At 47.6% G+C, this 19,125-nt stretch overlaps 1 protein-coding gene across 1 annotated transcript; it reads right to left on the bottom strand.

Moving 5' to 3' along the window:
* Positions 1-6,223: 6,223 nt before the first annotated feature.
* LOC121541975 (RAC-beta serine/threonine-protein kinase) lies at positions 6,224-17,754 on the bottom strand. The gene is made up of 13 exons (XM_041851386.2): positions 17,630-17,754; positions 17,283-17,411; positions 16,876-16,987; positions 16,412-16,565; positions 15,800-15,931; positions 15,316-15,381; positions 13,757-13,825; positions 12,496-12,618; positions 10,213-10,341; positions 9,339-9,553; positions 7,687-7,774; positions 7,253-7,355; positions 6,224-7,162 (listed from the first exon to the last, which is right to left on the bottom strand). The coding sequence occupies exons 1-13, from the start codon at positions 17,673-17,675 to the stop codon at positions 7,083-7,085; spliced, it is 1,446 nt and encodes a 481-aa protein (XP_041707320.2). The 5' UTR covers positions 17,676-17,754; the 3' UTR covers positions 6,224-7,082.
* Positions 17,755-19,125: the final 1,371 nt, after the last annotated feature.

The following is a 19,125-nucleotide window of genomic DNA, read 5'->3' as shown; positions in this document are numbered from 1 at the left end:
TGAATTTCTTCAGCCTCCTAAGGTTGAAGAGGTGCTGTTGCGCCTCCTTCACCACACTGTCAGTGTAAAGGGACCATTTCAGGTCCTCAGTGATGTGCCCGCTGAGGAACTTGACGCTTTTGACCCTGTCCACTAAGGCCCGTCAATGTGGATGGGGGCGTGCTCTCTCTGCTGTCTCCTGTAGTCCATGATCAGCTCCTTCGTTTTATTGACGTTGAGGGAGAGGTGATTTTCCTGGCACCACTCCGCCAAGACACTCACCTCCTCCCTGTAGGCTGTTGGTAATTGTTGGTAATCAGGCCTACCACTGTTGTGTCTTCAGCAAACTTGGTGATTGAGTTGGAGACGTGTGTCACCATACAGTCATGGGTGAACAGGGAGTGCAGGAGGGGGCTGAGCACGTACTCCTGTGGAGCCCCCGTGTTGAGGATCAGCGTGGTAGAGGTGTTGTTACCTACCTTCAGTATTTATCAATATTGCATAGAAACTATTCTAAAATACTACTTACGAACGGAATTTAAGATGTTCGTATGCATAGAAAAAGAGTGATTTATCAAACAATTCTACGATCATTATACGCAGGTAGGAAATACTAATTGTTCTCAGCCTTAGTGTTCATGCATGACCTTAGCTATTTGAATTTGAAACCATATAGGGTCAAAATCATCCCTTTAAAGCCCATGGGGAATATACAACACTGTAACATGAAATACAACGGTGCAACCAAAATAAGACAGAATAGAGGTGCTAGTGTCAGAGGTTTTATTTTGCTGCTCAGCTGTGGCTTGGCCACAAAGAAAGAAAAACATAGCTACAAAGAGAGGAGCATTAGGACAATTGGAGTTGTTTTAGCAATGGCAAATATATTTCAAATGAGTAAGCAACGCTCATCAATAAGCCATCCATCCTCAACAGCTCCTTCCTGTAGGCGTATAAGCCAACATTGCTTTTCTGCAGAAGGAATAAATGAGGCCCCCTGGTCCCAGTTGCACAGAGAGGGGTTCAGACCCCAGGGCCCTGAGCCTAGTGATGAGGTGTGTTCCACCTGGCCACCACATTCAGCAGCGTCTTTTGCGCATCACATAACCCTATCACCTGCACATTAAAGTGAGTGGAAGCCTTTTCTGTTCACATAGTTGAACTCGTTTGGGATGGTGTATTTTATGGCGATGTGGGTGTCGTCTATTGATCCGTTCGTATTTGGGAACTCATTGATGGCAACGAAATCCCCCTTGACTTCAACCTGTTGTGCGATGGTGTATGGAAATTGGTTTGCATTCAAAACGTCGGCTCATCGAGGGTTCTTGAGATCACCAAGATCCCGCTGAAAAGCATGCTTATAGAGAAGGGCGCTCAACATATACTGCACTGACACAACTTACTGATGATTGGTTGAAAGAAATTGATAATAAGAAGATTGTGGGAGATGTACTGTTAGATTTCAGTGCAGCTTTCCCATTATCTCAGTCTTTTATAGAATGTCAACAATGGTTTCACTTTCCTACGTGCCTCTAATTTCACAAATTACTGTACTTTATATCGATAATTATCGTAACAAATGCACCGATGTGGTCAAATTATATGAAATAGTCTGTCAACATATGTTGCATGAATTCACAATGGAAATACAATGACATCGAAAAATGATTTAATTACTTACTCACAATTTCACACATTTTCAACATATATTTTCCCCATTCACTAGGCTACGCTTGACAAGCAGTTCCCTTATTCCACCACTTGGCACACTCTCAAGCAAACGTTCATATTGATAAATCTCACACTTTGCGTGTTAATGATCCCACTCGTGGTTTATGCACAGATTTGTGCCTATGCATGATTGATAAAATGAGGCCTCTGGTCCCAGTTGCACAGGGAGGGGTTCAGACCTAGGGTCCTGAGCTTAGTGATGAGCTTGGAGGGCACTATGGTGTTGAAGGCTGAGCTGTAGTCGATGAACAGCATTCTTACATAGGTATTTCTCTTGTCCAGGTGGGATAGGGCAGAATGCATTGCGATGGCGATTGTGTCGTCCATGGATCTGTTGGGGCGGTATGCAAATTGTAGCACTTCATGATTATATTAGAGCATGCACAGAGCATGCATGTGTACATAGGCAATACAGTACACATGCAAGCGTGCACAGACACAGGTATACAAGCACACAGGTGTCTCACAAAGACAGTCAGTCAGTCACACACAGTCACAAAATACAAATACATACAATGGGATCCTTTTAATTGAAATAACTTTTTGGGAAACAGCCATTTTTTCTTTCATTGAATTAAACATTTATGAATATTAAATGAGTAGCGATGTCTTCAAAAATGGGTCAGGAAAACAGGGAGGTGGAAAACAACAGAGAACTAGACAAAAAAACTAATAAAACAATAATGGTCTCAGAAAGGATTTCCAAACGGCTCACACCAGAACATCAGAGAACAACCTGGATCTCGTTGACCAGCGACTGTCAGCAGTGAGACAACAGGCGTGTTGTGACCAGAATGGAGCCCCGTCACTGATCCACTCAACACCACCTGTGCAGCCATTTTTGATAGTACAGCAGACGTTTATGATATTTGAAAGAGGAAATTAATCCTTGCACGAAGCAACAAAATAACAAGAATAAAACATACAAATCTCACCATTTGAGTAAAAGGAGGTCTGCTTAAGTAACTAAGTGCAAGTTGACCGTTGTAAATCGCATGGCTGGTGTGTCTCGATCAAAGACCAGAGGTGTTGAGACAAGTCCTTAATTAAAAACAGGGTTTAGAAAATGTACCTCTACACTACACCTTGTACAGTGATTCAATCATTCATTTTCTCTGTAGCAACTTAGTGTTCTGTTCACAACTATCCCAGTCAGAAACAAGAGCGCAATACTAGTTCATTTCACTGGATTACAGTTAAAAAGTAGTACTCCTTCCTGCATCGCTTTTTGTAAATCCAGAGTAGGTTTTCGAGCTCTGTGTCAGAAAAATCAGTGTAGTGTGACATCGCCGATTCATCTACTGATACCGATGCATGTCAGGCTAGCTTACATTTAAGTGCGCATGTACACACACACACACACCTCAACACAACCTCACTCTGACACAAACACACACAAACAGTTTAGGTTGTCCTGCCTTTTCTCCAAGCACACACAGTCATAAAACACATTGACAGAGAAACAGTTGAACTGTTACCACCACCACTCTGATCTACTTCCTGCCCTGCCCCGCCCCCTCCTTGCCCACTCCAACACTATTGGTAACAGCTAGTTCCAGAAAAGAGCACTTGGACAAATCACAGAAATATGACTCCTTATAAACTGTAACAATCAGAGAGAGCGAGAGCGAGAGAGAGAGAGAGAGATCATGTTTCTCATTTGTGAAAACAAGAATCACTTTTGTGTTTTTTTCTTCTATCCAGCAGTGTGAGAAGGAGAGGATAGTGTGAGAAGGAGGGGATAGTGTGAGAAGGGGGGGATAGTGTGAGAAGGAGGAGATAGTGTGAGAAGGAGGGGATAGTGTGAGAAGGGGGGGATAGTGTGAGAAGGGGGGATAGTGTGAGAAGGGGGGATTGTGTGAGAAGGGGGATAGTGTGAGAAGGGGGGGAGGGTGTGAGGAGGGGGGATAGTGTGAGAAGGAGGGGATGGTGTGAGAAGGGGGGGATAGTGTGAGAAGGGGGGATAGTGTGAGAAGGGGGGTATAGTGTGAGAAGGGGAGGATAGTAGAGAAGGGGAGGATAGTGTGAGAAGGGGGATAGTGTGAGAAGGGGGGGATAGTGTGAGAAGGAGGGGATAGTGTGAGAAGGGGGGGCAAGTGTGAGAAGGAGGGGATAGTGTGAGAAGGGGGGGGTAGTGTGAGAAGGGGGGGATAATGTGAGAAGGAGGAGATAGTGTGAGAAGGGGGGGATAGTGTGAGAAGGAGGAGATAGTGTGAGAAGGGGGGGATAGTGTGAGAAAGAGGGGATAGTGTGATAAGGAGGGGATAGTGTGAGAAGGAGGGGATAGTGTGAGAAGGGGGGGATAGTGTGAGAAGGAGGTGATGGATAGTGTGAGAAGGAGGGGGTGGTGTGAGAAGGGGGGGATAGTGTGAGAAGGAGGAGATAGTGTGAGAAGGGGGGGATAGTGTGAGAAGGAGGGGATAGTGTGAGAAGGAGGGGATAGTGTGAGAAGGAGGGGATAGTGTGAGAAGGAGGGGATAGTGTGAGAAGGGGGGATAGTGTGAGAAGGAGGTGATGGATAGTGTAGAAGGAGGGGGTGGTGTGAGAAGGAGGGGATAGTGTGAGAAGGAGGTGATAGTGTGAGAAGGAGGGGATAGTGTGAGAAGGGGGGGATAGTGTGAGAAGGGGGGGATAGTGTGAGAAGGAGGGGATGGTGTGAGAAGGAGGGGATAGTGTGAGAAGGAGGGGATAGTGAGAGAAGGAGGGGATAGTGAGAGAAGGAGGGGATAGTGTGAGAAGGAGGGGATAGTGTGAGAAGGGGGGGATAGTGTGAGAAGGGGGGGATAGTGTGAGAAGGAGGAGATAGTGTGAGAAGGGGGGGATAGTGTGAGAAGGGGGGGAAGAGATCAGTGTCTCAATTCCATCCAAATCAGAGGAGCAGTAGCATCCTATAGGACCACCTACTGGTCCTAGTCCTCCCTGTGAGGAGCAGTAGCATCCTATAGGACCACCTACTGGTCCTAGTCCTCCCTGTGAGGAGCAGTAGCATCCTATAGGACCACCTACAGGTCCTAGTCCTCCCTGTGAGGAGCAGTAGCATCCTATAGGACCACCTACAGGTCCTAGTCCTCCCTGTGAGGAGCAGTAGCATCCTATGGGACCACCTACAGGTCCTAGTCCTCCTGTGAGGAGCAGTAGCATCCTATAGGACCACCTACAGGTCCTAGTCCTCCCTGTGAGGAGCAGTAGCATCCTATAGGACCACCTACAGGTCCTAGTCCTCCCTGTGAGGAGCAGTAGCATCCTATAGGACCACCTACAGATCCTAGTCCTCCCTGTGAGGAGCAGTAGCATCCTATAGGACCACCTACTGGTCCTAGTCCTCCCTGTGAGGAGCAGTAGCATCCTATAGGACCACCTACTGGTCCTAGTCGTCCATGTGAGAAGCAGTAGCATCCTATAGGACCACCTACAGGTCCTAGTCCTCCCTGTGAGGAGCAGTAGCATCCTATAGGACCACCTACAGGTCCTAGTCCTCCCTGTGAGGAGCAGTAGCATCCTATAGGACCACCTACAGGTCCTAGTCCTCCCTGTGAGGAGCAGTAGCATCCTATAGGACCACCTACAGGTCCTAGTCCTCCCTGTGAGGAGCAGTAGAATCCTATAGGACCACCTACAGGTCCTAGTCCTCCCTGTGAGGAGCAGTAGCATCCTATAGGACCACCTACAGGTCCTAGTCCTCCCTGTGAGGAGCAGTAGCATCCTACAGGACCACCTACAGGTCCTAGTCCTCCCTGTGAGGAGCAGTAGCATCCTACAGGACCACCTACAGGTCCTAGTCCTCCCTGTGAGGAGCAGTAGCATCCTATAGGACCACCTACAGGTCCTAGTCCTCCCTGTGAGGAGCAGTAGCATCCTGTAGGACCACCTACAGGTCCTAGTCCTCCCTGTGAGGAGCAGTAGCATCCTATAGGACCACCTACAGGTCCTAGTCCTCCCTGTGAGGAGCAGTAGCATCCTACAGGACCACCTACAGGTCCTAGTCCTCCCTGTGAGGAGCAGTAGCATCCTATAGGACCACCTACAGGTCCTAGTCCTCCCTGTGAGGAGCAGTAGCATCCTACAGGACCACCTACAGGTCCTAGTCCTCCCTGTGAGGAGCAGTAGCATCCTATAGGACCACCTACAGGTCCTAGTCCTCCCCTGTGAGGAGCAGTAGCATCCTATAGGACCACCTACTGGTCCTAGTCCTCCCTGTGAGGAGCAGTAGCATCCTATAGGACCACCTACAGGTCCTAGTCCTCCCTGTGAGGAGCAGTAGCATCCTATAGGACCACCTACAGGTCCTAGTCCTCCCTGTGAGGAGCAGTAGCATCCTATAGGACCACCTACAGGTCCTAGTCCTCCCTGTGAGGAGCAGTAGCATCCTATAGGACCACCTACAGGTCCTAGTCCTCCCTGTGAGGAGCAGTAGCATCCTATAGGACCACCTACAGGTCCCTAGTCCTCCCTGTGAGGAGCAGTAGCATCCTATAGGACCACCTACAGGTCCTAGTCCTCCCTGTGAGAGCAGTAGCATCCTATAGGACCACCTACAGGTCCTAGTCCTCCCTGTGAGGAGCAGTAGCATCCTACAGGACCACCTACAGGTCCTAGTCCTCCCTGTGAGGAGCAGTAGCATCCTACAGGACCACCTACAGGTCCTAGTCCTCCCTGTGAGGAGCAGTAGCATCCTATAGGACCACCTACAGGTCCTAGTCCTCCCTGTGAGGAGCAGTAGCATCCTATAGGACCACCTACAGGTCCTAGTCCTCCCTGTGAGGAGCAGTAGCATCCTATAGGACCACCTACAGGTCCTAGTCCTCCCTGTGAGGAGCAGTAGCATCCTATAGGACCACCTACAGGTCCTAGTCCTCCCTGTGAGGAGCAGTAGCATCCTATAGGACCACCTACAGGTCCTAGTCCTCCCTGTGAGGAGCAGTAGCATCCTATAGGACCACCTACAGGTCCTAGTCCTCCCTGTGAGGAGCAGTAGCATCCTATAGGACCACCTACAGGTCCTAGTCCTCCCTGTGAGGAGCAGTAGCATCCTATAGGACCACCTACAGGTCCTAGTCCTCCCTGTGAGGAGCTAGATTATAATTCTCCCTGTGCATGGATGATGTGCTACTGCAGCTGATGTTGACAACGTGAGGTATTGACTGAGGTCCTGTGCAGTTCACAGGATGCGTTTGTGCGTGACTGTAGTGTAGGCGGGGTTTGGCTGCAAGAATAGGCACTTAAATCCCCGCTGTGACCTGAGATCCATCGGCCTATGTGGCGTCTCAACTTTGCAGTCTTTTTTTTTTTACAAGAAAGTGTGTGTTTGTGTGGATGAGAGTGTGTGAGCTGATGCGGTATGTGTCTCTTCAGTGTGCATGGTAAAAACGGTGTCACTCTCGTATGCTGGCGGAGTAAGAGAACTGGGGGAAGTGTGCTGGCTGGTTGGGGTCACCACAGTCCAGGTTGGTATCTGGAACACGCAAAAAACACTCAGTCAACATCACCTCTGTAACGGCACGCTTGGTGGCATATTGTGTCACACACACATTCACACACTCACACTTGTCTGGAGGCGTGACGGTGATGGTCTGTGCCGTGAACTCGTCGTCAAAGTAACGGGTGTCGGTCTCCGACGTCACCTGAGGCTTGAAGGGCGGAGTCAGCTGAGGAGGGAGAGAGCAGTGACTGATTGGTGAATGGTCTGCTTGGCACTCAGCATCAAGGAGAAGGATTGGGGTGTAAGGCCCTGCGATACACTAGTGTCCTGTCTAGGGGGCGTACTTGTACATCAAGCTGCCTCGCGCTACAGAAACGGGCTACTTACTTTACTTATTTATGATGCAAGGTCATTTAGGGATCAGTCAGTCGATGTCGAACTAGCCCAGGGTGATTTCTGATCACCTGTACAGCACGACTGCAAAAAAGATGACCTGGAATGTCCCATTTATTGACTACCTATCAGTACCACTAAGCTATCAGCCTCCAGTCACTCACCTTCCTCTCTACCACGTCCTGCCAGTTGATGGAGGTGAAGAACTTGTGGGACATCACGTCTTTGGCATCATCCGGTCCTCCCCCTAACCTGTCAATAACAAATATCAGAGGTTGCTTCAAATGGTGCGCTCACGTTTGGTGCACTGCTTTTCCGAAGAGGAGCGTCTTACGTTTTATTTTGTCAGAGCGCTCTAAAATTGCGCCCATTTCGGTCGCATATGCTCCTGAATGTTTTGCTGTGCGACCTGGAATGTTTATTTGGGCACACCAGTGTGCCTAGACAAAGAGAACAAACTGAGCATAAACCGAGCGGCTTGTTTCTAGCCCAAACCGTTCAAAAGTTATCACCCATATTATCGTCGCTACATTTTTTTTTCTTTCAATCACGCATTAACATTCAGAAACCATCTAACGGTCAACTAAAACTACTTGCGGGCCGCTAACCATTTGTTAACACCTTGTTCAGTCATGTTACCTCATTGGCTAGCTAGCTAACAAACATGGTAACTTTACCAGTAAACAAACATTTGGTGGCACAGAGAGAAAGGAAAAGGGACGTGCTTCAAAAGTAGTTAGAATTCATATAGACCAAATGTAGTTAATACACTGAGTGTTCAAAACATTAGGAACACCTTCCTAATATTGAGTTGCAACCCCCTTTTGCCCTCAGAACAGCCTCAATTCGTCGGGCATGGACTCTGCAAGGTGTCGAAAGCGTTCCACAGGGATGCTGGCCCATGTTGACTCCAATGGTTCCCATAGTTGTGTCAAGTTCGCTAGATGTCCTTTTGGGTGGTGGACCATTCTTGATACACACAGGAAACTGTTGAGCGTGAAAAACCCAGTGTGCCTGGCCCCTACTACCATACCTCGTTCAAAGGCACTTAAATCTTTTGTCTTGCCCATTCACCCTCTGAATGGCACACATACATACACAATCCATGTCTCAATTGTCTCAAGGCTTAAAAATCCTTCTTTAACCTGTCTCCTCCCCTTCATCTACACTGATTGAAGTGGAATTCACAAGTGACATCAATAAGGGATCATAGCTTTCACCTGGATTCACCTGGTCAGTCTGTCATGGAAAGAGCAGGTGTTCCTAATGTTTTGTGCACTCAGTGTATATTAATCAACTTAAAAATATATTTTTCTGGTGCTCCTAAATTTGATGTGGTGCTCCTAATACAAGTGCTGCCCCCAGCATTTTAACAGCACGCCCAAGGCGGCTTCAGTTGAAGAAACTACTTCAAGTTGTGGTATTTAATAAATATCCATGTTTTCTGAACGAACAAACAGTTTTGGAGTGTGTACTTTGGACATACAAAACGCACGCACACACACACACACACACACACACACACAGTCTTGTTTAACTAACCTTGTGGGGGGACACAATTGATTCCCATTCAAAATCCTATTTTCCCTAACCCTTACCCTAACCCCAAAACCTAACCTTAACCCCAAAACCTAACCTTTAACCCCTAATCCTAATCCTAACCTTAACTCTAACCCCCCTACAAAATAGCATTTTCCCTTGTGTTGGCTTAGTTTTCACACACACACCTTTCTTAAGCAGACACCCAGCCTAACACACACAAACACAAATCGGGTCCTCCCTGAGCAGGCCAGTCAAACCTCCCACCCCGACGTACCTCTGCTTGGGGTCCTTTTTGAGCAGGCCGGTGAGCAGGGCCTTGCCCTCGGGGGCCAGGTTCTTGGGGAATCGGATCTCCTCCATGAGGATGAGCTCAAAAAGCCTCTCGTGGTCTTGGTTGTAGAAAGGCAGCCGACCGCACATCATCTCGTACATGACCACGCCCAGGCCCCACCAGTCCACCGCCCGGCCGTAGTCATTGTCCTCCAGCACCTAGACAGAGACAGAGAGAGAGACAGAGACAGAGACAGACAGAGACAGAGAGAGACAGAGAAAGAGACAGAGACAGAGAGACAGAGAGACAGAGAGAGAGAGAGAGAGAGAGAGAGATTTGTTCACAGTGCAGACCTTAATGCTCAAATCAGATAGTTTTTTTGTCTGTCTAAACAGCAATTTGCAAGTGACCAGATTGGATGAGTCACTTCAAACTGCCACTTTATGGGGTCTTCAAAATAAATGTTCCAGAGGCAATTGATTGATAAAATGACCATAAAGTATGAGGTATCTTTCTACCTAAATACTCACTGCATTAACATAGAACATGAAAACATTATTATCAGTGGATAAGACAACTAATCTTAAGGTAATAAATGACCCCAATAAAACAAGTGGTTCTTCCAGGAACACCACAGTGAGTCTAGAATGGCCTCTCTACTTGTCTCACTTCCTGCATTTGTACTGCTACAAAAAGAGAAAAACATTTTGCAACTGAAATTGAAATTGAAAAAGTAGGTTTCTTACTGGACCAGTTATTCCCTCCCAGTTTTAGATAGTTTTCTTACGTTTGGTGCTTAATAAACACAACTAAGGTTGTATGCCAACTGTGTAGCATGTGCTTGTGTCACTAGACATGCCCAGCAACGGGCCCTCACCTCCGGCGCCAGGTACTCCGGGGTGCCGCAGAAGGTCTTCATGGTGGCGCCGTCCGTGATGCCCTCCTTACACAGCCCAAAGTCAGTGATTTTAACATGTCCGTCGTTGTCCAGCATTAGATTCTCCAGCTGAGAAGTTACAGCGAGACGAATGAAACATTAGAACGTAGTTCCTGGTGATTATGTCATTATCAAGGCTCAACACGGTAAGCTACAGTTGAGTACGTTAATTAGTCTGTATCCTGACAGAACACCTGCTTACAATTACATGATCTTTTTATACACTGAACAAAAATATTAACGAAACATGCAACAATTTCAAAGGTTTTACTAAGTTACAGTTCATATAAGGAAATCAGTCAATTGAAATAAATTCATTAGGCCCTAATCTATGGATTTCACATGACTGGGAATACAGATATGCATCTGTTGGTCACAGATACCTTAAAAAATAAAAAAAGTAGGGGCATGGATCAGAAAACCAGTCAGTATCTGGTGTGACCACCATTTGCTTCATGCAGCGTGACACATCTCCTTCACATAGAGTTGATCAGGCTGTTTGTTGTGGCCTGTGGAATGTTGTCCCACTCCTCTTTAATGGCTGTGCGAAGTTTCTGGATCAGGCAGGTAAGAATGTTTAATTCATCAGCCATGTTAGCTGGGGGGGATGGGGGGTCACACTCAGGACTCTACAGTGTGAACATTTCATAAAAATAGTGAAATCAAGTATGGGCACACAAGCTGTTTTTCTAAAGTATTTCTGCTGTTTTGTTTCATATCTTGTAATGCACACAGAAATGTGAAATCCTAATGTTATAGCTATCCAACCTTGCGCAGCAACACTACCTGTCTGGGGGGCTGTGAGCACTGAGTAGAGTACTGAAGGGTTTCTTTTTAGAAGCAAAAAGCTGCTCTAATTTAGTGAGGTTTGCTTCCACTGCTAGCAAAAAGAGACATCTTAAAAGGGCAGCTGAAAATGGGTCAATTTAACACATTACTTGTTACTTTTTAAAGAAACATTACTAAACATGCTCATCCATTTTTTTCTTGTGTAATTATGGCTGGGGGGGGCTGGAAACAAATCTGAGTGGCCTCAGGATTACGTCACGGTATCTCTGTGCATTCAAATTGCAATTGTGTTCGTTGTCTGTAGTTATGCCTGCCCATACCATAACCCCACCGCCACCATGGGGCACTCTCTTCACAACGTGACATCAGCAAACCGCTCACCCACACGACACCATACACGCTACTCTGTCTGCCATCTGCCCGGTACAGTTGAAACCGGGATTCATCCTTGAAGAGCACATTTCTCAAGCGTGACAGTGGCCATCGATGGTGAACATTTGCCCACTGAAGTCGATTACGACGCTGAACTGCAGTCAGGTCAAGACCCTGGTGAGGACAGGGAGCACACAGATGAGCTTCCCTGAGATGATTTCTGACAGTTTGTGCAAAAATTATTCAGTTGGCTGATCTCAGACTATCCCGCAGTTGAAGAAGCCGGATGTGGAGGTCCTGGGCTGGCGTGGTTACACATGGTCTGCGGTTGTGAGGTCAGTTGGACATACAGCCAAATTCTCTAAAACGACGTTGGAGGCGGCTTATGGTAGAGAAATTAACATAAAAATTATCTGGCAACAGCTCTGGTGGACATTCCTGCAGTCAGCATGCCAATTTGCACGCTTCCTCAAAACACAGACATCTGTGGCATTGTGTTGTGTGACAAAACTGCACATTTAAGAGTGGCCTTTTATTGTCCCCAGCACAAGGTGCACCTGTGTAATGATCATGCTGTTTAATCAGCTTCTTGATATGCCACACCTGTCAGGTGGATGGATTATCTTGGCAAAGGAGAAATGCTCACTAACAAGGATGTAAACAAATTTCTTCACAAAATTTGAGAGAAATACGCTTTTTCTGCGTATGGACAGTTTCTGGGAGCTTTAATTTCAGCTCATGAAACATGGGACCTTTACATGTTGCGTTTTATTTTATTTTATACATACATAATGAACAAAAATATAATGGGGGGGTTCAAACATTATTGAGACAGTTATAACAGAGGGGAAAACAGGTAGGTGAGAGAAACAGTTTGAATGGTTGGAGCGGGGAATTTAACCCCAGTCTCCAGTGGGGAGAGGAATGTGTCTAAGCTGGGCATCATGATTATTATCACCATTTAGGAAAATCACATGACTGAAGTATGAGGGCAGAATGTCTTTGTCACTTGGTTCAGGAAAACCCAACTCCTTCGATGAATATGCGTGGTATACAGCCTACCTTCAGGTCCCTGTATACCACATCACGAGAGTGGAGGTACTCCAACGCAGATACGATCTCAGCGCCATAGAAACGGGCCCGGTCTTCCGTGAACACACGATCCCGAGACAGGTGGAAGAAGAGCTGAAGGGAAGAACAGAGCATTCTTTTTGAGATGCTTTGATAAAACAGTTTCTCGATTGCTTGAACACTTTTCTTGAAACTGTTAATACAGCCCATGAAAATGTATGTGTTTGCCAAAACAACACATCTCTTGCAAAATGCACTTACACCATCACCACTTAAAATACCTTTCACAAAATTAGCCAATTCCATTAAAACGGTATAGTATTTCATTGAATGAGAAGGTTCATGTCACCATTTACATTTTAGTCATTTAGCAGACGCTCTTATCATCTTAAAAGGCCAAGTGCACTCAAAAACGTGATTTTCCTGTGTTTTGTATACATTTCCACACTATGAGGTTGGAATAATACTGTGAAAATGATGATAATGCTATTTTAGTGTAAGAGCTGTTTGAAAAGACCACCTGAAATTTCAGCCTGTTTTGGTGGGATGGAGTTTTGGCCTGCCTGGTGACATCACCAGGCGGTAAATTAGTTAATAGACCAATAAGAAAGAGAGTTCCAATCCTCTCTGCCAATAACAGCTAGTTTTCCCCTCCCCACTCAGACCACTCCCAGACAGTCGAAGGCAGAATTCGTGCTTGAGAAATTGCTATTTTGTTGTTTATTTTTTTACCATTTTAATTGAAAACAATCACAGTAAGATTCTTAAATTGTTACCGAGAAATGATTTGATATTGAGATAAAAATGACCGCATTGGACCTTTAAGACAGCTAGGTGAGACAGTCATAGTAAGTACATTATTCTTCAATAGTCAGTGCCAGTAAGAAAAGAGGAGTGTTAGAGATTCACCAGATGACTGTTTCTTCATCCTGGTCCTGGGAACACAAAGTGGTGCACATTTTTGTTTTTGCCGTAGCGCTGTTTTGCAAAATGTGTCTTGTAATAGAGATTTGTGTCTACTGTTTTGCAAAAAAATAATGTTTATCGTTTGCATTTAGTGTGAAAACAATGTGAAATTACAATCTGTTGTTCGGCCATGTGGATACCAGTTTGAATCACAGTGTTCAAGCAATCGAAAAAGTGTGTGTGTGTGTTCGTGTGTGTTCGTGTGTGTTCGTGTGTGTGTGTTCATGTGTGTGTGTGTGTGTGTGTGTGTGTTAATGTATATCTGTGTGTACATTGGGACACCCACCTCTCCTCCGTTGGCGTATTCCATCACAAAACATAATCGGTCATGAGTCTGGAAAGCGTATTTCAGTGTCTGGAAGAGTGGAAGGGGACAATTGATCAATGTCCTCCTATTAGATCAGATGTTTCTTTATTGTCTGATTTTCACAGACATTTGTTTAAGAACCAAAAAATGCGCAGCGATAAGAAAAGATTAGAGACATGTCATAGGCTAGACATCACAAATATAAATTCATGAAAAAAATGACAGCTTAAGGACTTTTACTACAAACAGCCCAACCCCAGTCCTCCAGTCCCCCCAACAGTATTTCCAACTCCAGTCCTCCAGTCCCCCCAACAGTGTTTCCAACTCCAGTCCTCCGGTCCCCCCAACAGTGATTCCAACTCCAGTCCTCCAGTCCCCCCAACAGTGTTTCCAACTCCAGTCCTCCAGTCCCCCCAACAGTGTTTCCAACTCCAGTCCTCCAGTCCCCCCAACAGTGTTTCCAACTCCAGTCCTCCAGTCCCCCCAACAGTGGTTCCAACTCCAGTCCTCCAGTCCCCCCAACCCCAGTCCTCCAGTCCCCCAACAGTGTTTCCAACTCCAGTCCTCCAGTCCCCCCAACAGTGTTTCCAACTCCAGTCCTCCGGTCCCCCCAACAGTGTTTCCAACTCCAGTCCTCCGGTCCCCCCAACAGTGATTCGAACTCCAGTCCTCCAGTCCTCCCAACAGTGTTTCCAACTCCAGTCCTCCAGTCCCCCCAACAGTGGTTCCAACTCCAGTCCTCCAGTCCCCCCAACAGTGTTTCCAACTCCAGTCCTCCAGTCCCCCCAACAGTGTTTCCAACTCCAGTCCTCCGGTCCCCCCAACAGTGATTCCAACTCCAGTCCTCCAGTCCCCCCAACAGTGTTTCCAACTCCAGTCCTCCAGTCCCCCCAACAGTATTTCCAACTCCAGTCCTCCAGTCCCCCCAACAGTGTTTCCAACTCCAGTCCTCCAGTCCCCCCAACAGTGTTTCCAACTCCAGTCCTCCAGTCCCCCAACAGTGTTTCCAACTCCAGTCCTCCAGTCCCCCCAACAGTGTTTCCAACTCCAGTCCCCCAACAGTGTTTCCAACTCCAGTCCTCCAGTCCCCCCAACAGTGTTTCCAACTCCAGTCCTCCAGTCCCCCCAACAGTGTTTCCAACTCCAGTCCTCCAGTCCCCCCAACAGTGTTTCCAACTCCAGTCCCCCCAACAGTGATTCCAACTCCAGTCCTCCAGTCCCCCCAACAGTGTTTCCAACTCCAGTCCTCCAGTCCCCCCAACAGTGTTTCCAACTCCAGTCCTCCAGTCCCCCCAACAGTACACATTTCTGTAGTAAACCTGGACAAGCACACCAGATTAAACTTGTCAACTAATCATCAAGCCCTCAATGAGATGAATCAGGTGAGTTTGTCCGCGGCTACAATGACAATGTGTGCCGTTGGGGGTACTGGACGACTGGAGTTGGGAACCACTGCTATTCAGGACTATACAGCACGTGTGGATGTTCTGTTCTGGACCAGCACATGTAATGAGGTGAGAGGAACACGGACCACTCACCGTGAGGAAGGGATGCCGGGTGTTCTGTAACACTCTGCTCTCTGTGACCGTGTGTGCTACCTCGTCCTAGACATTTACACAAATCAGAGGGTCAGAGGTCACAGCAACACTAAACACATAGATAAGAGTACCATCATGGCTCAGTCATTGTCAAATAGATTCCCTCCTTCAAAAATCACTGAAGCCAGGGTATGATCAGAAGGTATTATTGGAAACACAAGAGAACACAGGACATACAAAAGGCTTCTGGTATGAGCCGAGGCCCGACGATGCTAGTGTTAAGACAACGATAAGAAACGCAACATAATACAAAACAATTAAAATATCCTTTGCTTATTACAAAATATACCACATACTATGCACAATAAAGCCAATTAGACTACACAGATTAGGCCTAATACATACGGATCGTCATTCCCCAATAACAACTGGATGGCCAGTAGGCACCACTGTAAAGTGGTATAGGTCAGGGGTATTTCTTTACCTTAGCGATGATGACCTCCTTGCGCAGGATCTTCATGGCGTAGTGCATCCCCGTGGCTTTCTCCTTGACCAGGATCACCTTGCCAAACGTCCCCTTCCCCAGCAGCTTCAGGTAGTCAAAGTCACTCATGGTCTGACAACACCGAGACAGGGTTGGACATTCAACCATCTTTTATCTTGGGTGACCCGGCCCAGCCAAACACATTGACAATGGGAAGGATGGACAGTGGTAGTGATGATGAAGTATGATACTCTACTAAACATACCATTCACACACCTGCGTAGGAACAAACCAGGATTCAACCATTTTGGAAGAACAATCTGTGAGTGAGCACGTGGTTTATCATGTCATTAAATGAACATGTATTTGTGTGACTCTTACCATGTATGCATTTGTATCTGTCATATGCACAGTATATGTTGCTGCACACACACCACTTTGGAGCGGGTCTCGGACTTGGCTACACACGCACACACACGCACACACACGCACACACACGCACACACACACACACGCACACGCACACGCACACGCACACACACACGCACACACACACGCACACACACACGCACACACGCACACACACACACACGCACGCACACGCACACGCACCACTTTGGAGTTGGTCTTGGACATGGCCACCTCCATCTCCTCCATGCTGCTGCTGTCGCTGGGAGAACCAAACAGGTCCATGGGCTCCTCCTCCTCCTCCTCTCGTACCTTCAACCCATTGGCCACCGCCTGGATGGCACGTATCCACTCCTCTCTGACACACAGACACAGACACACAGACACACACACACACAGACACACACACACACACACACAGACAGACACACACACACAGACACACACACACACACACACACACACACAGACAATGTGCAATTACCACACCATAGTGAGCTTGTAGGGTTCCTTTGAACCACTAATCGTTTGTCCATGACTCAGACAGAAACACATCCCTCCCTCCACCTCTATGTTGACTACTGTTATTCCTCCTCCCCACTGTCTACCTACCCTTTCCATTGGCCCCTTCTCACACCTCGTAGTTCCCCCCCATATCCCTTCCTCACCTCTCTGCATTGCTTTCTACGTGGAAGGTCCTCTCGATGACAGTGGTCCACTGCAGGCAGCGGATAACGAACGTGTTAGGCTTGGGCCGTTCAGTCTTCATCAGCTGGCATTCTGGGACGGAAGGGGAGACAGAGAAGAGGGATCAAGCGTTACATATGTTTTAATGCCGCAATCCAGTGTTTCTACCTCTGTTGTTTCATTTACAAGGTGTGAAGTGTGAAGACCCCCAAAGCAACATCCAGGCCTACAAACACCAAAATATTCAGTTGAAGTGTTCTGTACAGAGGTGGTGAGAGGACAGCAGGGCATGTCCTGCTCTGTAAACCTTGCTACAGAACCAACAGTGCCACAGAGTCACCTGTGACATCATCAACAATAGTTTTCACTTTGAGGGACAGACCCTCACCTCCCACTGAGAAGTTGTTGAGAGGGGGCAAGCTCTGGTCGGACAGCTCAGGCTTCTCTTTGTAGCCGATGAAGGAGCCGTCACTCTTCAGGATGAAGTAGCGTGCTCTCCAAGTCTTGATGTACTCACCTGCACAGAGAAACAAGTGGGCTTGAGTACACAGCACCCGAATACTCTCATAGCCTAGTCTCTGAGGTTAGCCACAATGTACATTCTATGGCAACTACATAGTTTGGATTAGAATGTCTCGAGACATGTATGGCTTTGTCAGATGATGTTATTGAAATTGTGTTTGAAAGTGATTATATTACATTTGCTGTGAATAATAAGAAATGGAGGGTCCTCACCTCTCTTGTGGAGCCATCCTTCTCTGACTACGCTGGCCTCATTCATAGTGAAGGGTGGGAAGGTTGTGGAAGGGGGTAGGGATGGGGAATGGGTGGGGTAAAGGGAGGGGGGCCTGGGTGACGGTTGGAAGGGGGGTAGGGATGGGGAATGGGTGGGGTAAAGGGAGGGGGGCCTGGGTGACGGTTGGAAGGGGGTAGGGATGGGGAATGGGTGGGGTAAAGGGAGGGGGGCCTGGGTGACGGTTGGAAGGGGGTAGGGATGGGGAATGGGTGGGGTAAAGGGAGGGGGGCCTGGGTGACGGTTGGAAGGGGGTAGGGATGGGGAATGGGTGGGGTAAAGGGAGGGGGGCCTGGGTGACGGTTGGAAGGGGGTAGGGATGGGGAATGGGTGGGGTAAAGGGAGGGGGGCCTGGGTGACGGTTGGAAGGGGGTAGGGATGGGGAATGGGTGGGGGTAAAGGGAGGGGGGCCTGGGTGACGGTTGGAAGGGGGTAGGGATGGGGAATGGGTGGGGGTAAAGGGAGGGGGGCCTGGGTGACGGTTGGAAGGGGGTAGGGATGGGGAATGGGTGGGGTAAAGGGAGGGGGGCCTGGGTGACGGTTGGAAGGGGGTAGGGATGGGGAATGGGTGGGGTAAAGGGAGGGGGGCCTGGGTGACGGTTGGAAGGGGGTAGGGATGGGGAATGGGTGGGGTAAAGGGAGGGGGCCTGGGTGACGGTTGGAAGGGGGTAGGGATGGGGAATGGGTGGGGTAAAGGGAGGGGGCCTGGGTGACGGTTGGAAGGGGGTAGGGATGGGGAATGGGTGGGGTAAAGGGAGGGGGGCCTGGGTGACGGTTGGACTGGTCAGGAGGGTGTCAGTGTAAACAATGCCCCAGCACCTAGACAAACAATGCACAACATGAGAAGAATATTAATGACAGCTAGCCTACATGTGTTTGAAAGACATAGCCTACACAGACTATGAAGAGATAAGCAGAGATGAACAGTGTTTTGCATCCAATATGATTTTCCAGGCAAAAATATTACTGGCACCTAACCTGTCTGGCTGAATGACAAAAAACAACTTATGAAATATAGCTTGACCAGGGGTGTAGTGCTGCCAGAGCGCGGAGGAGCGGTGCACCCTCACTTTTTTTCTATTTGAGAATACACAGAGCTGGTAAAACTATTTCTGGAAAATGTATTCTCATAAATTATATTGAATTGCCACAAAAAAAACATGAAAAACAATAGATGTTGGTTTCTTCTCTGTCTTCTCTCTGGCGGTGGTGAGAATGATGAACTATAGGCTACATGTGTGCAATGCGGAGGACAGTCGGAGGCTTGACCACTTTGACCAATTAGAACGTTGAAAAAATAATCCTAATTTACAGTGGGTCTGCCTTGATGTACATAAAACTCCATGGACCCCCTCTTGCCCAGTGAAAGCCAGAACGATATGTGACCACTTGGTTACGGCGACACCGTTCTGCTGAGGACACCCAAACCAGTGGCCAC

The sequence above is a fragment of the Coregonus clupeaformis genome, chromosome 27, assembly GCF_020615455.1.
Source record: "Coregonus clupeaformis isolate EN_2021a chromosome 27, ASM2061545v1, whole genome shotgun sequence".
In the NCBI taxonomy this organism is placed as follows: Eukaryota; Metazoa; Chordata; class Actinopteri; order Salmoniformes; family Salmonidae; genus Coregonus; species Coregonus clupeaformis.
Note: the sequence above shows the minus strand (reverse complement) of the source record. Positions and strands in the feature narration are given on the sequence as shown.